This window comes from Amphiura filiformis, chromosome 7 (assembly GCF_039555335.1).
Source record: "Amphiura filiformis chromosome 7, Afil_fr2py, whole genome shotgun sequence".
In the NCBI taxonomy this organism is placed as follows: domain Eukaryota; kingdom Metazoa; phylum Echinodermata; class Ophiuroidea; order Amphilepidida; family Amphiuridae; genus Amphiura; species Amphiura filiformis.
The window spans coordinates 31,302,449-31,322,642 of NC_092634.1; the positions used below are offsets into that span (position 1 = coordinate 31,302,449).

The 20,194-nt window shown below is 37.6% G+C and overlaps 1 protein-coding gene across 1 annotated transcript; it reads left to right on the forward strand.

Moving 5' to 3' along the window:
- Positions 1-8,393: 8,393 nt before the first annotated feature.
- Positions 8,394-20,019, forward strand: LOC140156339 (glucose dehydrogenase [FAD, quinone]-like). The gene is made up of 13 exons (XM_072179311.1): positions 8,394-8,531; positions 9,432-9,526; positions 10,395-10,441; positions 10,832-10,960; positions 12,031-12,147; positions 12,475-12,567; positions 12,741-12,806; positions 13,173-13,232; positions 14,230-14,327; positions 14,846-15,038; positions 16,380-16,432; positions 17,080-17,247; positions 19,601-20,019. Exons 1-13 carry the CDS (start codon positions 8,416-8,418, stop codon positions 19,731-19,733), a joined length of 1,368 nt encoding a protein of 455 aa, XP_072035412.1. The 5' UTR covers positions 8,394-8,415; the 3' UTR covers positions 19,734-20,019.
- The last annotated feature ends 175 nt before the right edge of the window (positions 20,020-20,194 follow it).

Genomic DNA, 20,194 nt, shown 5'->3' on the forward strand with positions numbered 1-20,194 from the left:
TTCATCAACTCAAATTTCTCGGCCATATACTGCGTCTTGAAGATGGCGAGCCTGTGAAAGAATATGCGCTTTATATTCCACCACATGGGAAGAGGAGACGGCCGCGCACACTGTACTTACAGTATGTCCAGCACCTCCTGGGAGATACTGAAGGGATGCTGCAGCCAAACAAAATTGTTTCGCATGCCCAAGATCGCATTAGTTGGAGAAAGCTTGTAGTCGCCTGCTCCGCAGCCGACTGATGATGATGAGCGCTATGCAAGAAAGCCTAGATGGCAGCAAACTCGGTGTACAAAAATACTGAATTGCACGTAAAAATATTGCAGACAGGTTAAGTTCAGATCAAACCGCACATCAAACCTCACTTTGTGTTAATCGGGTCTGCTATGAAAACGCACGTCAGCAGCAATATTGAAAATCATGGCTACTCTAGCTAATTCTTACGACTACGTAGTCTGTGGATCAGGAAGCGCTGGAGGAGTGGTCGCAGCAAGACTATCTGAAGATGACAACATCTCAGTTCTGCTTCTGGAAGCGGGTCCCTCCGATATGGAGTGGCCCGCCACGCATATTCCTGTACAGGTAGCTAGTTTGCTAAAAACAGACATCGACTGGAATTACAAGGTGCGTATTGAAGAAATTATTTTCTGAAGAAATCTGAAGAAAAGTCCAATCTCTACTTTTCTATTTATAATGAATTCGTGACGTTCCATTATCCTAGCACTTGTTCAATTCGAAGGGGACCGTGACAGACCCCTTCTGACATTACCAAATCCACCTGTCCTAACAAACAATAGGATTTTAATATTGCTCAGAGTCTCAGAGGGGGTAGGCGTACTCATTAGGCGGAGGCGCCCTATTTAACGTTAGCTTTGGCCATTTAATTATTTTATTGATTTTTCACGCGGGAAAGTCGGGTAAAAACTAAATAAAATAATTGAATATCCAAGATAACGCTAAATAGGGCGTCTCCGCCTAATGCTCTCAAATACTAGAAATGCTCCTTTCACAACTTCTATTATGTGTCATTTCGATTTTATATGTACCATCAAAAAAGTAGGAATGTAGGGCCTACAAATCCTGGTTGTTGTAGGCCTGATGTTTTCCGGGTGATTTTCCGGCGCAGAATGGGAATTATAAATAAAAAATGTTTTATTTCATGATTTGGAGCAATTATTGTCATTAGATAATGTTTAATGAATGAACACACTCTATTAATTTGGTTGAAGTAAAATTATAGCGCTATATACAAGAAAGCCTAGATGGCAGCAAACTCGGTGTACAAAAATACTGAATTGCACGTAAAAATATCATAGCAGACAGGTTAAGTTCAGATCAAACCGCACATCAAACCTCACTTTGTGTTAATCGGGTCTGCTATGAAAACGCACGTCAGCAGCAATATTAAAAATCATGGCTACCCTAGCTAATTCTTACGACTATGTAGTATGTGGATCAGGAAGCGCTGGAGGAGTGGTCGCAGCAAGACTATCTGAAGATGACAACATCTCAGTTCTGCTTCTGGAAGCGGGTCCCTCCGATATGGAGTGGCCCGCCACGCATATTCCTGTACAGGTAGCTAGTTTGCTAAAAACAGACATCGACTGGAATTACAAGGTGGGTGTTGGTTGTTTTAAATAATCCGGGTTTTTCAAGGAGGCCTAATTTATGTGAAGCTAATTATACACTTCTCCCCTTTTTCTTTTTTTAAAGAATTCGTCCGACGTTCCACTATCCTAGCACTTGTTAAATGCGGAGGGGACCGTGAGGCCCTTCTGACATCCGGTTGTCCTAACAAACAATCGATTTTTAATATTGCTCAGAGTCTGGGAGGGGATACTCATTAGGCGGAGGCGCCCTATTTAACGTTACCTTTTTTCACTCGGGCAAGTCGGATGGAAAATAAATCAAATAATCAAATATCCAAAGATATTACGATAAATAGGGCGCCTCCGCCTAATGCTCTCAAATACATAGACATGCTCCTTTCACAACTTTTATTATGTGTCATTTCGATTTATAGGTCTATGTACCATAAAAAAAATTGGAATGTAGGGCCTGCAAATCCTGGTTTTTGTAGGCCTGATGTTTTTTAGGCGCAGAATGGGAATTATAAATAACAAGTGTTCTAGGCCTATTTCATGATTTGGAGCAATTATTGTCATTAGGTGTTTAATGAATGCACGCAAATAAATCCACATTCCAATCGGAATAATCGAGCTGGAGTTAATCAGAAAAATTAAATTATTGCGAATACAGACAAAGTAATAATGTTAGGGGTGACCATAAATATATTTTCAAATCGCAAGAGAACATCATTACAAAATATTAATTTTTTTACAAATTAAATTTTTACAAATAAAAATACATATAAACCATAGACGCATAAACACACAGAATGTCAGCGCATCGTAATTAAGGGTTTACCGTCGTAACTAAACCATTCGATCAAATTTTTTAAAATTGACATATTTTGTACATTAATATGTGTAGATAATAAATCAGTAAAAAAAACAGTGGGTGCCGGACCTCACTTTTGAGCTATAGCCGTTTTAATTTGTTTTTCAACGATGATTTTTACAGATATTTCATTGGAAGATTAGTCTTGAATTGAATATCTAACAAATATCCAGTAGTCATTATTGACAAATGTCCCTATGCGGGAAGAAGCACTAGTTAATATTTGGGGGAATTTTTAAAAACTGACGGTTTAAAATCGACCGACAGACCCAACTTTCCCACATTATTTTGGCCTTTATGCAAATTGTAAGATTCCATTCCACTGTCGATGTCGTGTGTGGTTATTGCAAATAGACCCAATAGATGTTGAAGTACACACAGGAAGGCGAGAGTCCAAGGGCAATCAGGTCAGTGGTCACAAATAATGCAGAGTTGGGATACCACGGCCTTTGTTAACTTCCACAGGACAGTCTGTGACCGAATGATCAATTGAAAATTTTGACCTTTTATATTGAAGATATGGATTTTGTTTTCAAAAAAGACCTTTTTTTTTGGTGTTTTGGGAAAAAATCCATATCTTCAATACGAAAGGTCAAAATTTTCAATTGATCGTCAACTTTACATCCCACCTACATACACTTTAAGTATAAATCATCAGATTTATAAAGTTTACTTCAAGTACTGTTAAATATCAAAATATCAATTTTAATAATTTGCCATAAAATGTGTATTACATTGCGAATTTCAAAAAATCAAAATTATTTGATATCAGAAGGACATTCTTCGTATTCAGGATGCAATTCGATATGTCTGATGTGCTCTATTGTCCCACAATAAATACTGTCCAAACGTTCATACCCCTTCCCTGATCAGACTCATGATAATAATCAGTCGTTTCAAGTTTTGGTCACGAGCTCTTGATCAGGGTTCGGTTTTTGCCGGCAAAAACCTGTTTTTGCCGGCAAAGTGGCAAAAACCTGGCAAAAACTGTTTTTGCCAGTTTTTGCCTGGTTTAAACCGGCAAAAATGGCAAAAATGGCAAAAACTCACATATAGTCACTCAAATATTAAAAAGTGACACAGAAAGCTCATAAACAGTAACACACAACTTTTAACGAATCATTCAACATATTTTTGTCTCATTAAGTCCTTAAAATGAAAAAGTTTTATAATTTGATACATGCCACATTTCGGTTAACTGCACTTGAGCAATGAAGACGCATGCCTTTAATTTCTTAAAATTGCTTATAATTACAAAATCTGGCCTTGTTACACTCGGGAACCTATTTTTGTAACTTAATTATTTGTTTTGAGATGAAAAACTGAACTATAAATCACTTTTTTAGTTTTTGCCATTTTTGTCGGCAAAAACTGGCAAAAACTGTTTTTGCCAAGTGGTTAAAACCGCGGTTAAAACCGCGTTTTTTTCCACCTGCGGCAAAAACCTGCGCACCCTGCTCTTGACTGACGTCATTACCTATACCTTTGTCTGTATCCTTGGTTAAAACGTGTAGAAAGCAGTTTCGGTTTGCATTTCAATTCATTACATAATCATGCGAACGCAGAATATCAGGTTGGAAATTACCTTGATCAATACAAAAGAAGTTTTCGCAATGCAATATTCACGAGTAAAGAAGTCGAACAAGTCAATCTACATTTGAAATGATGGTTTCGATTCCCGACTAGGAATATTGATATAATTTGTTACTTTGTTCGATAAGGACCTGGACGGAAATACATTGCTCTCTTTGAAGCATGAAAGTAACATCACGAATATTTCATTTTGCATTTTTGGCAAGGAAGCTTTTTCTGGTTCTTCACGTTCTTTCCTCAGTCCTCACATATATTGTATTGACTATTGAAAACTTTGGAAGCATAGTAAAGGAAAGCATTAAACAAATTACAATAACTTAGCAATAGCGAATCTTTCTCTGTAAGCAAGGAGTTTTCTGGGAATGGTTAGGCCACAAAAATAAAAATGTTTGATTGGCGTTGGCGTAACATTAAAAAATTAGTAGGTCGGGGTTTTTTCGTTTTTTTTTTAACTTTTAGAACTGTAAATTGCGTTTGAAATAAGCCTTGGAACTTTTTTTCTTCCTTTTTCTTTAATTTTATGAATTTATTAATTAATTATATAACTTATTTTGCAAAAAAATATAAAAATAACGCTATGGTCGGGCCTAATTTTAGGGTCGGTCGGGTTACGCCAATCAAACATTTTTTGTGGCCTTATGCTAAAGCAAACAATATTCATGTACAGAGTTCATAATGATAAAAGCTATGTATGATAAGTATAAGATAAAATGCGACGATTCGATACTCAGTCCATAGCCTAACCGATAACAGAAGCTAAACCAGGGTATGATCAGACTAATTTTCAATATCATTAGCAGCGGCCTGCATATTCAAGTCGTGCAAATAAACATCTCAAAAAATGTAACTAACCCCCTTAAATAATGACCATTATTCAAAAACTGGCGATTATTTTACAAATCTGTAAAAGCAGTTGGAAGCAGAGTTCATTTCTGCACATTTTGACCTCATTTGTAGCAATTGACTAAATATTGACGTCACAGCGTACATTTAAATCAATGTAACCCAAGATTTGAAAGTTGCAGTAAATTGTATTGATTTTGTATTCAGTATAATCATGATAATGGAAGGAAATCTGTGTAATTATATTTGAGTGTTTTTGTATTGTATGTAAACTTGACCTCACTGCATTAAATTGACGATGTTTTATTGTTTTCTGGGCTATCGTATCAAATGAGATGTCAAAATGTGCAGAAATAAATTCTGCTTCCAACGCATTTTACAGATTTGTAATACAATAGCCCCTTTTGAATAATGGCCATTATTTAAGGGGGGTAGTTATTTTTTTTTGAGATGTTTATTTACAGATAAATGAGAAGATAACGATGGAAAATAAGGATGAGAGCTAATGAGACGACATAAAAAAACTAGTGACCTGTCACGTATATCATGTATACAAATAACAGGATGTTAACTTATGTATACCATTTTACCAAAATAAGACTACAAGTTGAAACCATTTCTACGATCATTTTAGTATTCTTTACCAGTTCATCCTGTTTTCAATATTCTAATCGCAAACATTATCCGCGACTGCTGTTTGGTGACAGAATAAAAGAATGAACCATAACAATTGTCTTTTAATGCTGGTTCATACCCCCAGGCCCGTACACAGGGGTTTGGTTTTTTTTTGGGGGGTGCTGATTTTGAAAAAGTGGACCTTTTTTCCGGGGGTTGGGATTTTGTGAAAATTTGGCCCCGGAAAGCGTAAAAAACCTGGTTTTGGGATTTTTTTATGCTTTTGCTACTTTTGGGGAGGGGTGCGTTTTTGCCACTCACGAAATGTTATCGATAAAAATTTGAGCTGGATATACAATGAATAGGTCAGGCTAATTAGCAAGAGCCGCTTCCATGAGTTCTTCTATAGTAGCAGCCTTGAGGAATGATAAAATATTATGAAGGACCACACGTGTGTAATGCAGGGCCTCTCTTTTTTTTACTATTTACCTCAAACAAAGGGTTCGAACTATAGCGTCGCCGTCCTTGACCTAATGCAACACATATTAATGAGAAGGCAAGGGACTGTCCTACTGATATGCGTGAGCGAACTGCGTACGACCACTATATTGTTCAGTGGCCTTATGGTGATGTGGCGGGAGTTTTAAAAGCACGGGCCCTGAACACAACATGTACGAGCATATTAGTACCGGGCAAGGAACAATGGGCATAATACATACAAAGTCCCTGCCAATGACGTGATATGTCAACTGATCTATAGTGTGATCAGCGCATTATAGTTTAATCAGATCACCTATAGTCTGATCAGTACGAAAAGTCCATAAAGATGTTAAGCGAGAATTTATGAAAGTAATTACACAGCTGAAGTTGTGAAAATGTTGAAAGACTACAATATAATGTTAAAACAAGAATATTGTTTTTCCATTATTTTTGCAGTATCAAAGCTTATCAAATCCTTTATAGTTTAGTTACTACTCCGATTCTACTGTTCAGCTCCGCTCAATAATTACAAGTTTAGTAAATTTATTTGAACCGGTAGTTGCGGAGTAGATACCAGAGAAGTAAGGTACTAAACTAGTCACGTTCTTTGATTTGGTGTACCTGTCGGCAAATGTTCTAGATAAACAAGCCACTTTCAATTGTTTCAAAGCGTTTTATTGGTATACACCAGGCACAAAAAGAAACTCATCAGCCCGGGGGGTACTCAGTACAAATGACCATACGGGGACGTGCCGCAAACATGGGTAGCATTTTCAGCCTTCTGGTATATCAATGACCCCTTTTTCAAAGCCTATTTTGGTATATGAATGGGTCCTTTTTTCAAAATTTTCTCAATTTTTTCGGAAAACAGCCCAATTTTTCCTTACTCTAGCCAAAATTTTCAAAATTTTCCCAAAATTTTGGGAAAATTTGTAAAAACTAAGACAATTTTGGTTAAATTCGGCCGAAAATTTTGACTTTTGGTGTATAAATGGGTCCAAATTTCTTGAAAAATGGGTATATTTATGGGTCCTCTTCCAAAATCTCAGCGGCACGTCCCTACCAAAACCAACCTTGAGTACCCCCCCCCCCCCGGGTTCATCAGTTAATAGTCATCCTTGCTGTTCAACAACCGGATAATTTTGGATTATTCTGAAATATACATTTTGTTACTTGGACTTTACTTTCTCATATGACACCCAGTTCGTGAAAATCGAACAGGAATTGACCAATATGATATGCGCTTCCAAACCGTCGAACCCCAAAACCAAAAGTTGCAATTTCAACGATTTTCAATGGGAACGCATCGTTGTATTGCAAACAAGCACCACGGGCCAATCAATAAAGCACACAATGTAACAGGCACAAATTAATGAATTGTTAAAATTGCAACCTTTGATTTTTGGGTTTGAGGGTTTGGAGGCGCATATCTTGGTCAGTTCTTGCTCGATTTTCACGAACAGTGTGTTAAATGAGAAAGCAAAGTCCAATTAACAAAACGTATATTTCAGAAAAATCCAACAATATGAGGTTGTTGAACAGCAAGGATGACTATAACTGACGAGTTTCTTTTTGTACCTGGTGTATTTTATGAATTATGTGCCAAAAACTGCTTAATCTTCCCTTTGACCTGACGAAAATTGTCTCCCTCTACCTCTCTTGTCAAAATTGCCCCCCCCCCCCCAACATAATTATTGCATCTCTAGAATTTCAAACTGTTCGTTTTGTGTAACTCTTTATTGTTCATGCTTTTTCCCCTTATAGTGTGAGCCCCAAGCTAATGCCTACAAAGCCTTCATAGATTGTCTTCAGCCTCGTGGAAAGGTATGTTGACCCGCTTTTATGACTGAAAATTTTGAAGAAAAAAAATGCCCAATATTAGTGCTATTTGAATTGATTAATAAGAGTAGGGTTGCTACAAATACGCAATTGCGTTTTTTTAATATCTTTTTTGGCGAATTTAGACTTAAATACATGTGTTGCAATATGGTTGATTAAAAATAAAAATGGGAAAATAGTTTCCAAAAAATGACAATTTCGTATCCAAAAGGGGCAGATTTGTAACGTGTGTTCACTTCAGAAACTATTCAAGATATAGGAATGTATACAAAACAATGCATTTTTAGATCTTTAATAGATAATGAAGTGAACACATTCAAGTACAAGTTACAAATTTACCCCTTTTGGATACAAAATTGTAATTGTTCGGTTTTTTACAAATTGTTTTTAAATCACCCATGAATGTTTACCGTACTTGGCTTTAGGCTTTTGGCTCAAGGGAATCTCCAATTCCGCAAAAAGAAAAAAAAATGGAAAAATAAATAAATAAATGAAAATTATGAACTTAGGATAATTTCGCAAACTCTCTATTATACACTGTTGGTTTCTTTTCAGGTTTTAGGTGGATGCAGTTCACACAATTACATGTGCTTCACAAGAGGTTCATCTGCTGATTACGATTCCTGGGCTAAGGCTGGCTGTGCTGGGTGGAGCTGGACGGAACTGCTACCATTCTTTCTGAAAACAGAAAACTGCAAATGGTATATTTACTAATTGAAACTTCCTATATACAATATGAGAATGTCAACGGAATCGACGTTAATGTACAAAGTCTTAAGCGATTGAATATGTAGCCCGCAAGAGTATCAGCCCGCATACGCATCTCTTGCGGAGAAGCACACACACGTCCAAAAAGCAAACGGCTCTTTTCAGAGCCACCAAGATACTACGAAACTCGTGAACGCATCCAATAGGTAACTCGCTATGGCCCCAATGCACTCCATTCGGAGACAAAATCGGTTTACCCAAGCCGTGATCCATAAGACTCAATTTAGGCTTACCGACTTCTGAACTTCATAACCACTAAAATATTGATTATCTATCGTGTACTAAACTAAGATATCCATTACCACAGAGATAAAGACGTTTGATCCCCGGGTTTGATCTCAGTTTACAATCATTGTATAGTGACTGAAGAGTCTCAATTTAGGGACGAAACGTGACACACGCACAAGTCTAAAGCATTTCTTTGGGCGCTTATTTTTAAAACAAATAGGCTACTCTAATTTAGGTGGTTTTTTTGTTTTTGTTTTTTTGTATTGTGAAAGATGTTGTAAGAAAGAATTATAGGGGACACAATAAGCCAAAAGGACTCGAACAAAGGTTGAACAATACACCGGGTACCATGCAGTAGATCACTCAGTTGTGAATGCTCAATTTAGGCGAGACTAAAAATTAAGGCACCATCGGTGGACAGGGAGGGGGGGGGCGTGTCCCCCACCTTTCGGCAAAATTACCAATTTTTTGTTCTTTTTAGCCACTGTTTTGACAATTTTGGCCGATTGTGTTCTCTCGTATTTATTGTACTGATTTCAATTCCTTTGCCTTGTTACCTTTCATATCACGTGTTCTGGTGTATGAAACGTGAATGCTGTTGATAGTCCAAAGCTTGTAGGATCCGAGTTCCACAACACTGGAGGTCCATTGACGATAACTCATCGAGGGACGCAACTTAGTGACGCTTTTGTTGACGCAGGTACTTGTTTAAGACAGTTTTAAAATATCTTGTTTCCGTGACTTCAGCACAAAATGCACGAATCGGAATACGGTCTCTCATTATGATGATATTATATAAACGCCTGCGAAAAAACAAAAACAAACAAAACCAAAACGGTGCGGTGCCCGGTGTGTAAAAAAGAGCAAAAAAGCAACTACATGTAGTCCGGGACACTTAATTTTTTCTGCAACCATAACGGGACACAAAATTTTATAACCCATAGGAACACATAGGAAAGGGTTAGGGTTGGGGTTAGGGTTAGGGTTAGGGTAAGTGTTAGGGTAAGTGTTAGGGTTAGGGTTAGGATTTATGGTTGCAGAAAAAAATTACGCGTCCGAGACAGTACTATAGTAGCCTGTCCTGGCTGTGAGTAACCTGTCCATTATTTTATGTGTAAATTTGGTTTTATGCATCGTTATTTCATCAGTAATTTGCCCGAGCAAAATTCCGAAGGTGGACAAAGGTGAAAAATTGACCCAAAATGACTTTACCGGTATTCCGGTATTTCGGTGGTCGATAAGTCACTGTAAATAGTGGCATCATTTCAGGGCGTCCGTCGGACGGGCTAGTTAGAAAATAGCACGTCCGAAGACAAAGTAGCGTCGGATGTGCGGACGGGCTCTATTTACACTGGTAACCACAGGTAGCAGATGCACGTTACTGACTCGATTTAAACATGTAAAATAAAAGTGGTGGAAAACAGTTTGTAACTATAAAAGATTATATTACCCGTCGTAATTTGCTATTTATAAGATTGTTAATGCAAAAAATGCTAACAACCACTGTCATGTATTATCAGCATGAAATTTAAATCTGATTGTTGTAATTGTTTTTATATAACATACAGGTGTTGAGCTAGGATTTAAGCGAGTGGATGTGAACAGTGGTAACATTGTGAGTAGTACGCCCATATGGCCAAAACATATTCGAAATGGTGGCACCTCCCAATAACATAAGGTCCGATTTATATGCAAGTTGGCACAGAAAATGATCTGATCGATACCTACAAAATCATGAAAATGTTGCATTTTAAATCACCCGGTGAAATAACCTGATTAGCTGCACCCTCGTTTTTGAGTTACGTTTATTCCCGTGTTTATCCAATCAGAAGCTATGACAACCAGGACGTAAAAACACGCGTTTTTATTCTTCAAAACTAGGCGCCATGGGCACTAATATGGTCAGCTAATATTTGGTGAATTTTTGAAAAACGCTGTTCAATACGATCCCAAAAAATCCTCCCCACGTGCCTTGTATTATCACCGAGTTCAAACTTTCTCGCAGATTGGGTTTGGTGATTTCCCAATGACTATCGATGAAGACGGTTTACGATCCAGTGTAGCACGTGCTTACATTCATCCTGCTATGGAGAGGAGTAACCTCACGGTATTATGTAATGCTACGGTCACAAAGGTAAGGAAACCTGTTCCAATTTACTAAGTTATACTAAGGGGAAGGGGAGAGAGGAGGGAGTAGGGGGTGGAAGAGAGGGGGGAGGGAGAGAGGGCGTTTTTTTTTGTAATCATATTAATGGGCCGTAATAACCTAAGCCTAAACCCTAACGGTTGTTTGATGTGATCATTTATTAATTTTTCTAACAAAACACTATATAATGTTCAATTCTAGACCTGAATAATACCAACAGCTATCACACTAACCAATAATAATAATTAATAAACTATATATACACATAATATTTTGTTGCAATTTTTAACATAGATTTTCGTTTCTATATCAAATTATTCAACTTTTTCTGCTTTTTGTGGTAATTTTTATTCTATAAATTGTACATTTGTGTGCAAATTGAGGGCGCTATTTACATATATTTCAAATTCAAATTAGCCGAATAATTTGAGTTATACCTTACATTTCATGATAAAAAGTTTTTTGAAAATTCCCTTGTTATTTGTTAGTCTGTTTGCTGATGTTCTAATACCATTTTACAAGTTTCTACGCTTGTTATAGACGCAAACAAGACTTTAGATAAATAGCGCCATCATTGTTCAACCTTTCGTAAATATGACTCAGTTTTACATGCCATCAAACAACCTGATGGTTGCAGAAAGAAACTAAGCGTCCAGGACAATTTTCTTGCTTTTAGAAAAATGCGTTTAAACCTAAACAAAAGTAGTCACGACTATATGCTGGGTAGGCTGGTCACTCAGGCACGCCTTCAATTTGCTTTACTTAAATGTATTATTTATATATTGTTAATACCAAGAATTAAATACTAGGAAAAGTAAGATAATCAAGGGAATATTTTATTCGTATTTTGTCTTATTGTCTAATCATGTGATGCGAGCGAAGCAAGCAGAAAAGTTTGCATGTTTGAACGTTTCGTAACATGTTTCTACTCCCGTTTGAAGCGTACTATCGAAACGCCCCAGCCGCTACTGTCTGCAACGATTTTGTTTTGCTTATGAAGGAAATAATTATGTTTCAAGAAGTACTCTATTGATGCTCAACTCTTCCTTTCCTCACAGATAAATATTGAAGACAAGAAAGTGGTTGGTGTGTCTTTCCGTACCAAGAAAGGCGACAAGTTCGTTAAAGTGAACAAAGAAGCAATTGTTTCAGGTGGATCCATCAATTCACCGCAGGTAAAACATTTCCTTCGAAGAATAAAACACTATATTCCTTGTTAATGAGCTTGGAAGCAGACTGTTTCAAGAACAATTGGTAAGTTTTTAGTGGGTTGGCCGTCGGACAATTAGTTTGGAATGGAGTGGCTTTGACTAATAGGACATAGTAAGAATAAGACATCTAGGCTGCTCCTTGCCCGACTGATGGCTCTGAACAGAGCCGTTCACTGCAGATTGCCCCTTGTCAACACAGAACAAGCAGGCGTCGCTTATCTGCTAGTGTAAAAGTTTTGGTGGCCCTGAAAAGAGCCGTTCACTTTCTTTCTTTCATAATCTTCTGGATAGATTCTGATGTTGTCTGGGATTGGTCCAAAGAAACACCTGCAGCAGTTTGGGATTGACTGCATTGCCGATCTTCCTGTTGGAAAAAACTTACAGGTATTATAATAAATTTTCATAAAAGAGTGAAAATATTGCTATCTTTTCCACTCCCCACAAAGCCTTTTTATATAGAATTTTATCCACGTCTGCTTGACTTTGCACATAAACCAGAGTTATTATATCAAATGCTGTATTTCTTTAAAAAAAATGTTTTTCTATACTTTTGGTAGGACCATATGTCTGTGCAAGTCAAGGTGTCGGTCAAAGAAGGATCTGAAGTCAACACCGGGGAAAATGTAAGTGATTCTGTCAATTAAGTAAAGTACCCTGCGGTCCATTTGTATATCATTTATAAAGCTGAATTTATACTACATCGCTGAGCGATAGCGATTGGTTTTTAGCCAATGAGATAGAGCACTTTTTGTTGCGTTGGGAAGAACCCACTACCACATTTGTCAAATGCCAATCGCTCGTCATTCAGCGATGGAGTATAAATTCAGCTGAAGTACAAGGGAATAAAGCGATTATCGAATACCATTATCATATTATTTGACGATTTTATTTTACTCATTCGGTAACATTGAAGTCATTTCGAGAAACCTAGATATATGGCGACAATCAAATGGTTTGTATTAATTGGATATTTCTTGTACTTATTTTAGTTTCCCTCAGGGACAAATGGCGTGGAAGGCACCGCTTTTTTTAAAACAGGGCTGGAGGAGGTGAGCACATTATATTTTTTCAATCTTTTCTTCAATATTTTAATTACGATTAATAGTAATATCAGATTCGGTCGTATGGGGGTGTTTATTAATTCAATACTATGTATAGGCAATGATTTTGCTTAAAAGCCCGTAAAGGGAGTCTCCGGCAATCATAACATTATGCCTTATATGTTAGAAAAATAATTATCAAGCACGAATCACATGGTTTTATTTAAAACAAACTCATATTGACCATAAAAACGAGTAAAAACAATCGGCTCTCAACACGCAATATTCAAAATTCCCGCGCTGAAATTGTCTAAGTGCAATGACGTAATGGTTATTTGTGCTCAATTGTCGTCAGCCTTCATTCTGTGTGTTTCTACTGGGGAACGGTTGGCGGTTAATGTGGTTTAGTTTAGAGTGTTACCGGTTAATGTGCTCAGTGGAAACAGATCGGTTCAGAGTGATGCGGTGTGGACACCTGGCAACCGTGATCCACCTCATGAGGTAGTTCATGTGGTGTGACACCCGGTATTTCTGTCAGTGGAAACACAATGGTTAACGGTTGCTGGGTGTTGAACTTCATTTTTAATGTACATTATGTATCACATCGTGACCTTAAAAGCAGCTTGGAAGTCAGGAAAATATTTTCAGTACTTCAGGTACACACCACAACCCTTATTTTAAGCATCAGTAGAAACGTGCTGGTTGTTGCCTGAATCGGATTGTGGGTTACCAGGGTAATACCGGGTAAAAATACAGAGTGCGCAATGTAAACGCGCAATTAGTATTACTGGGACGTCATTGCACTCGACAATTTCGGCGCCCGGGATTTTTGAATATCGCGTGTTGAGAGACGGATGTTTTATTCGTTTTTTATGGTCACTATCACGATGTGATTCATGCTTGATAAATATTTTTCTTACATATAAGGTATAATGTTGTGATTGCCGGAGAGAATCTTTAAAGAGTCACCATCTTTAATACTAATTTAACCATAATTTTTTAACAGCCGGATAATGACGCACCAGACATGCAAATCCATTTCACCGGCGAGTTCTATCCATTCGGACCAGATGCGCCAGACATACTCGTGTACAAGGATCCGAAGTAAATATTTTTGAAATTATATTTAACGTTAAGACAAACCTAATCGTGTATAATAATTTAAGCGTTTTCATTCTTTCAGTTGTATGACTCTGGTTTATCCGTAAAAACTCGATAGTTAACATAATGTGCTTACTATGGAGGGCCTTTGAAAACATGAAATTGTACCAACGTCCGGTGTTTTAGCAAGTGAGCTAATTGGGTTGAGACACATATGCTAACTAGCGAGTTTTTACGGTCATCTAAAGCGTTTTTGCACCCAATCTTGATTCTAGATACAAGACATTAATGATAAAGTCCTTCCAGATACTCTCAGAGCTCGTGGTCTCGGCGTCTTGCGCACACGGAGTCATCTCTGGGAAGTATTAGCTAGAAGTCGCTATATACGTTGTCATCTGAACATAAACAGCTAGTTCCAAGGCTAGCATATAGACTTGATAGAGATAAGCCTATAGAGATGCAGAAAAAGATCAGTTTTCTTTCGTCTTCTTTCCATTCTTTTTTCTTCTTTCCCACTTCAGATACTTCCCGCTCATGAGCTTTGACACAACCAGAGAAGAGCGCATGCGCAAAGAAGGGATTGTATTGTACTCTACTTTCTTGCATCCTAAGAGCATTGGATCCGTGAAACTAAGAAGTAAAGATCCATTTGATCCACCAATCGTAGATCCAAACTACTTGGAAAACCCATATGACGTCAAGGCACTCATACAGGTGGGGTAAATAGACCATTTTTGCAAAATGAGCCCGAAACTACATGAACTACGTCATCTAAAAGTGGCATCTAGAATACGCACTAGTGTTGAAATTACGCAGTCTCGATTTTGTTTATAAAGGATCTAATATTTTTGCAGAAATGGTCATTTGCATTAATTACTGCAGTGCTAGTTATAAATTATAACAATAAAACGAATATGACTAGTTTCCAAAATGTAATTTATTTTCAAGTGATCTGAGAGCAGTGGGCGAAGACCAATATTACACAACGAAATACAGTTTTTACATAATAAACTCCTCAACAAAAGTTTGGAAAGTTTTTTCAAGCATCTGTATCTCCAATTATTTGTGACATATTCATATCTTGTTGCATATCACTGGATAGCTACAATACTCCCCTTTACAATGACACCGCATTTGAAACAATAACATTTTTCACGGCTGAGTACATGAATTGTGAATGTAGTGGGGTCTCAAAATGAATTTGCCAAATTGACCATTATTCTGTGCAACAAGCTGCAATCCCATAACTTCACAATCTGGGGCCTAATGCAATCCCCCAAGATGACACCGCTCGCTCCACATAGCCACGGTAGTCAACGACTACCTACAGAATATGGGAGTAGGGTCAAAGTGGCCTGCCATCAGGCCAGACCCGGGGGCCAGACCTCAACCCGATTGAACACTTGTGGAACCAGCTTGATCGTGCTGTGTGTGCCAAAGACGCCCATAGTCAACCACATTGAATGACCTGCGACGAATCCTTGTGGAAGAATTGAATTCTATCCCACAGTAACGTGTAACCAGGTCGGCGAGCAGCATGAGGAGAAGGTACCTGACTATTGTGGCTGCCTGTGGTTTTTCCACCCGCTATTGAGGTTAGTGGCTAGCTTTGTTCGAGCACAGAATAATGGTCAATTTGGCAAATTCATTTTGAGACCCCACTACATTCACAAGGCGTGTACTCAGCCGTGAAAAATGTTGTTGTAACAAATGGGGTGTCATTGTAACGGGGAGTATTGTAGCTATCCAATGATATGCAACACGATATGAATATGTCACAAATAATATGACATACAGATGCTTGAAAAAACTTTCCAAACTTTTGTTGAGGAGTTTACTTCTAATCATAAAATTACAGTGCGAATAATAATGGACATTGGGAAATTATGTTCTTTACCTCTGAAACAAAATGAGGAGGGGCGGGGATTCATAAATAGCTATAAATAGTCGCACTTTATCATAAAAGTATGAATGGTAGAAGAAAATTGTATCCCTTATACACATTTTGGTACATCACACAATATTTACGTTGAATCATGTATTTTGTGTATTTAGGGAATTCGCCTTGCTAAGAAAATCACTGAAACTAAGGCTATGGCACCATTTGAGTAAGTAACTTTTCATTGTTCAAATCTAACATGGCTAAATAGACAGTTGCACCTGTAAGTATCCACGAAAGGTCAATTTGTAAGGTAATTGCCCTACAATTACAATTATTGGTCGTGGTCATTTTGACCCGATCTGATGCACCTGGAAAGTATGAATTCTAGGTTGTAACCAGCATCTGCATCTGCTAGATCACAATGATGTCCTTTACCGTATTAAGCCCTAATTGGAGTCAAAGTTGCGGCATTTTGACGACACAATATTGATTTGGAGACTTTTGGATGCCGACTTTCTATGTAACTACCTTTTGCTGTTTTTGCAACCATCAGTATATACCAATTTGTCACAAAAACACCGAAATCGCACCCAAATTTGCTCAAATTGGGTGTTTTAAATGACACTTTTACCCAAATGCGTCCAATTGACCACATTGGTGAAAACCCACCCAATGATATACAGAAATCCCAGTACCCCAAAAACCGTGGCACATCCCCCATTGTCCCCGTACACCTTCAACCAGTGAGAACCCCCTCCGGGGTTTGATTTCTATACATTTTGTTATAATATACATGTTTCTGTTCATAACTTAACAAGTGCAGATAAAAGTTAGGGTCTATAGCAGTCTTTTCTCTGCATTGCATTTTGCTAGATGTAAGATCAACTGTTTGAAGATGCCAGATAGTACACATGATGAGTGGTCCGATGAGAATCTCGAGGAGGTTGTCCGTCATTATGCCTGGACGCTATACCATCCCTCGGGTACATGTAAAATGGGAGCTGCCGAAGACAAGACGGCAGTAGTAGACCCTCAACTTAGGTAAATAATTTTGCAACACTTTAATCAAATTCATAACTTATAATACGTAATCTACGGTATGTATAATTATAGTACATAACCAGACGGTTAAGCCTGATTTAGGCCTTTAGGCCTATGCCTTGAGATACAGAAAGGCAACACAAAATTGTAATGTTTTGAGCTGCTCTCATTGTATTTACTATATGCAGCTCTCTACAACAACTATATTTATATTGGTAGAATTTTAAACCGATACACACAACTATTATGAAAATTTTTGATGATGATACGAAGCTTTATAGGCATATTATGAAGGAAGAAGACAGGAGATCAGTGCAGAACGACCTAAAATCTCTAGAAGTGGTCAGAGACATGGCTTCTGCGGTTCAACGCAAGCAAATGTAAGAGAATGCATGTGGGCAACACCAACAGTGGTCCAGAATACCAACTTGGAAGCGAGAATATACTCCATGATAGTGAGGAGAAAGACCTGTGAGTAATAATCACAGAAGATAGGAAGGCAAGTAAACAGTGTGCAGCAGCAAACAAAAAAGCAATGACCAAGTTCAGAATAATCAGCTTCAAGTATCAACAAGAAGAGCTCTAGTCTGCTCTACAAGACGTACACCCGCCCCACCTAGAGTATTGCGTTCAAGCCTGGTGCCCAAACTACAGGAAGGACATAGACATGATTGAGAAAGTACAATGCCTGGCAACAAAGCTGATTCCAAGTCTGAGATCCAAAGAGTTCACCCAAAGGCTGAAAGAGCTGAAGTTGTATAGTCTAGAATAGAGACGTTTGAGAGGTGACCTGATTGAGACCTTCAAAATCTTAAACGGTCTGGAGGGCATTCAGGAGCAGACTATGTTCACAAGAGACGAGAATCATATTTAAGAGTTGTCAACCACTGGAACAGTCTCCCAGGAAATGTTGTGATGGCAAAGTCTGTAAATGAATTCAAGAGTAAGATAGATACCTATTGGCAGCACGAATTTGGATATGGGGTCATAAAGGCTAATTAACCTAACTATTGCCCATCAATCTAAGTGTAAGTGTATGTGTATGTTCACTTACGTGAGCTTTCGACACGACGACTCTGTGTCTTATTCAAACTGATGGAAGCTAGTTATTGATCCTGGTTGTCACATGACATCGCCAGCTCGTAGACCCCATATGAATATGTATTTATGTATTTATGAATTTATGAATATGTATTTACTATATTTATGAATACGTATTTGTAAATACGCGCGTGACCACCTCCGTGCTGCCATAACAGCTTATAGACAGGAAGTCTGGAAGAGTGACCTCTGGCACTGCGGGCGGTCTTCCTGTACATTTGAATGCGAAGGCTGTAAAGCGACATCAGATCGTGCAGCAAAATTGTCTATTTTTCAACTTTCTGATATTATTTTAAACGTTTCCGTCGACAATCATTTTTTTCTGTCGGCAAATACTTACAAAATGTTATTTGTTATAATTTATTAAAAATTCAGAATACCCCAATGTAAATACTTTAGCTAGTTAAGGTTAAATACAATTGATTTTCAAGGCTTGATTCCAGAGGGGCGTAAGTTAATAATGGAAACAGCCATGCAGAAAAGAATGAACTCACGCGTAAAATAGTCATGATAGTGTATCAATCTGAACTAGGGCCACGGACAAACCGCGGCTGGTGAGTCATCCTATATGTTGCAGGGATAGGGAGGGGGCGAACATGATAGGACCATATGGGCTGATGGGGGTTTGATTGTGGGCAGCCGTTTTCGGCAATTTTCCTTTGGATTTTCTATATTTTCAATTTTTAAAATTATCCTGGATGATATCTGTCGTGAAATAAATCAATGCTTCTATAAGCTATAATAGGCCTAGTAGGCCTATTTATACCCTGCTTATGCAATATATAGGCCTACAACAATAACTACAACAACAATAACAAAACCAACAACCAATAACCAATATTTAAACGAAGGATTTTCAAACGGATTCTAAAAATTTGTATAAACACACAAAAATAATGTAAAGATACATCCATGCACCAACATTTGACTCACTACGATATTTGATTGCTGAGAAAACGCGGTTTTAGAGAACAACTTTATACGTCTTTTATACGTTTTTATACGTTTCTTCGTGTAACCTTAAGTTATTACCAACTATGAACTTGGATGATATGTGCCTAAAAAGTTCGTATCCTTTTCTGTATAGTGGTTTGTTCACACGTGGTGGTCTTGGTATGGCGGCGTCATGGGTCATAAATACGTATTTATAAATATAGTCAAATTTAGCTGATAATACGTTTGATTAAAGCACCAAACATCATAACCATCTTCATCTTTTTCGTCGTCTTTTTCTCCTCTTTCTCCTCACTAGGGTTCTCGGCATCCAAGGTCTTCGAGTTGTGGACGCCTCCATCATGCCAAAAGTGACATCCGGAAACACAAACGCGCCCTGTATAATGATTGGCGAAAAAGCTGCTGATATGATCAAGAATGATCGTCAGTAATAATACCTTATAAAGTTTAAAAGGTATTGGTGTTTCCATAAACTGAAATATTTACTTTCATAAATACCCTTTTCGAGAGAATCGAAATCGAAAGCGTTCCTTTGGAATTAGCTCCAAACTTAATGATCGCTTATGTATTATAAAAGAAAATCATGAAATAACATGAAAAAAAAACACATTTAAGTTCACTTTTAGTGAAATGGAAATGTTAATTACTTGATTACAATGAATGCATACATCAATTCTTTTAATATGATATTTAAACTCATTTCCCCACCTATTTTAAGAGTTTTATGGAAATTGTAAAAATTCGTATGTGTTTCTTTATTTTTTTGAAAATTCACTAAATTTTTCTATGTTTGATTTTTTTGTAGCCTAGGGAGCTATGGTTTCCAAATTTTCTAGAAGAAAATAAAGAAAACATGAAAAAGTACCATCATTATCTTTAAATGTATATTTCA

Excerpts from the sequence above, each read along its gene's own strand:
- LOC140156339 (XM_072179311.1), top strand. The coding sequence starts at position 8,416 with ATGTGCTTCACAAGAGGTTCATCTGCTGATTACGATTCCTGGGCTAAG. Across the intron at positions 16,433-17,079 it reads AAGGCTATGGCACCATTTGA|ATGTAAGATCAACTGTTTGA; the intron begins GTAAGTAACTTT and ends GCATTTTGCTAG. Across the intron at positions 17,248-19,600 it reads GTAGTAGACCCTCAACTTAG|GGTTCTCGGCATCCAAGGTC; the intron begins GTAAATAATTTT and ends TCTCCTCACTAG.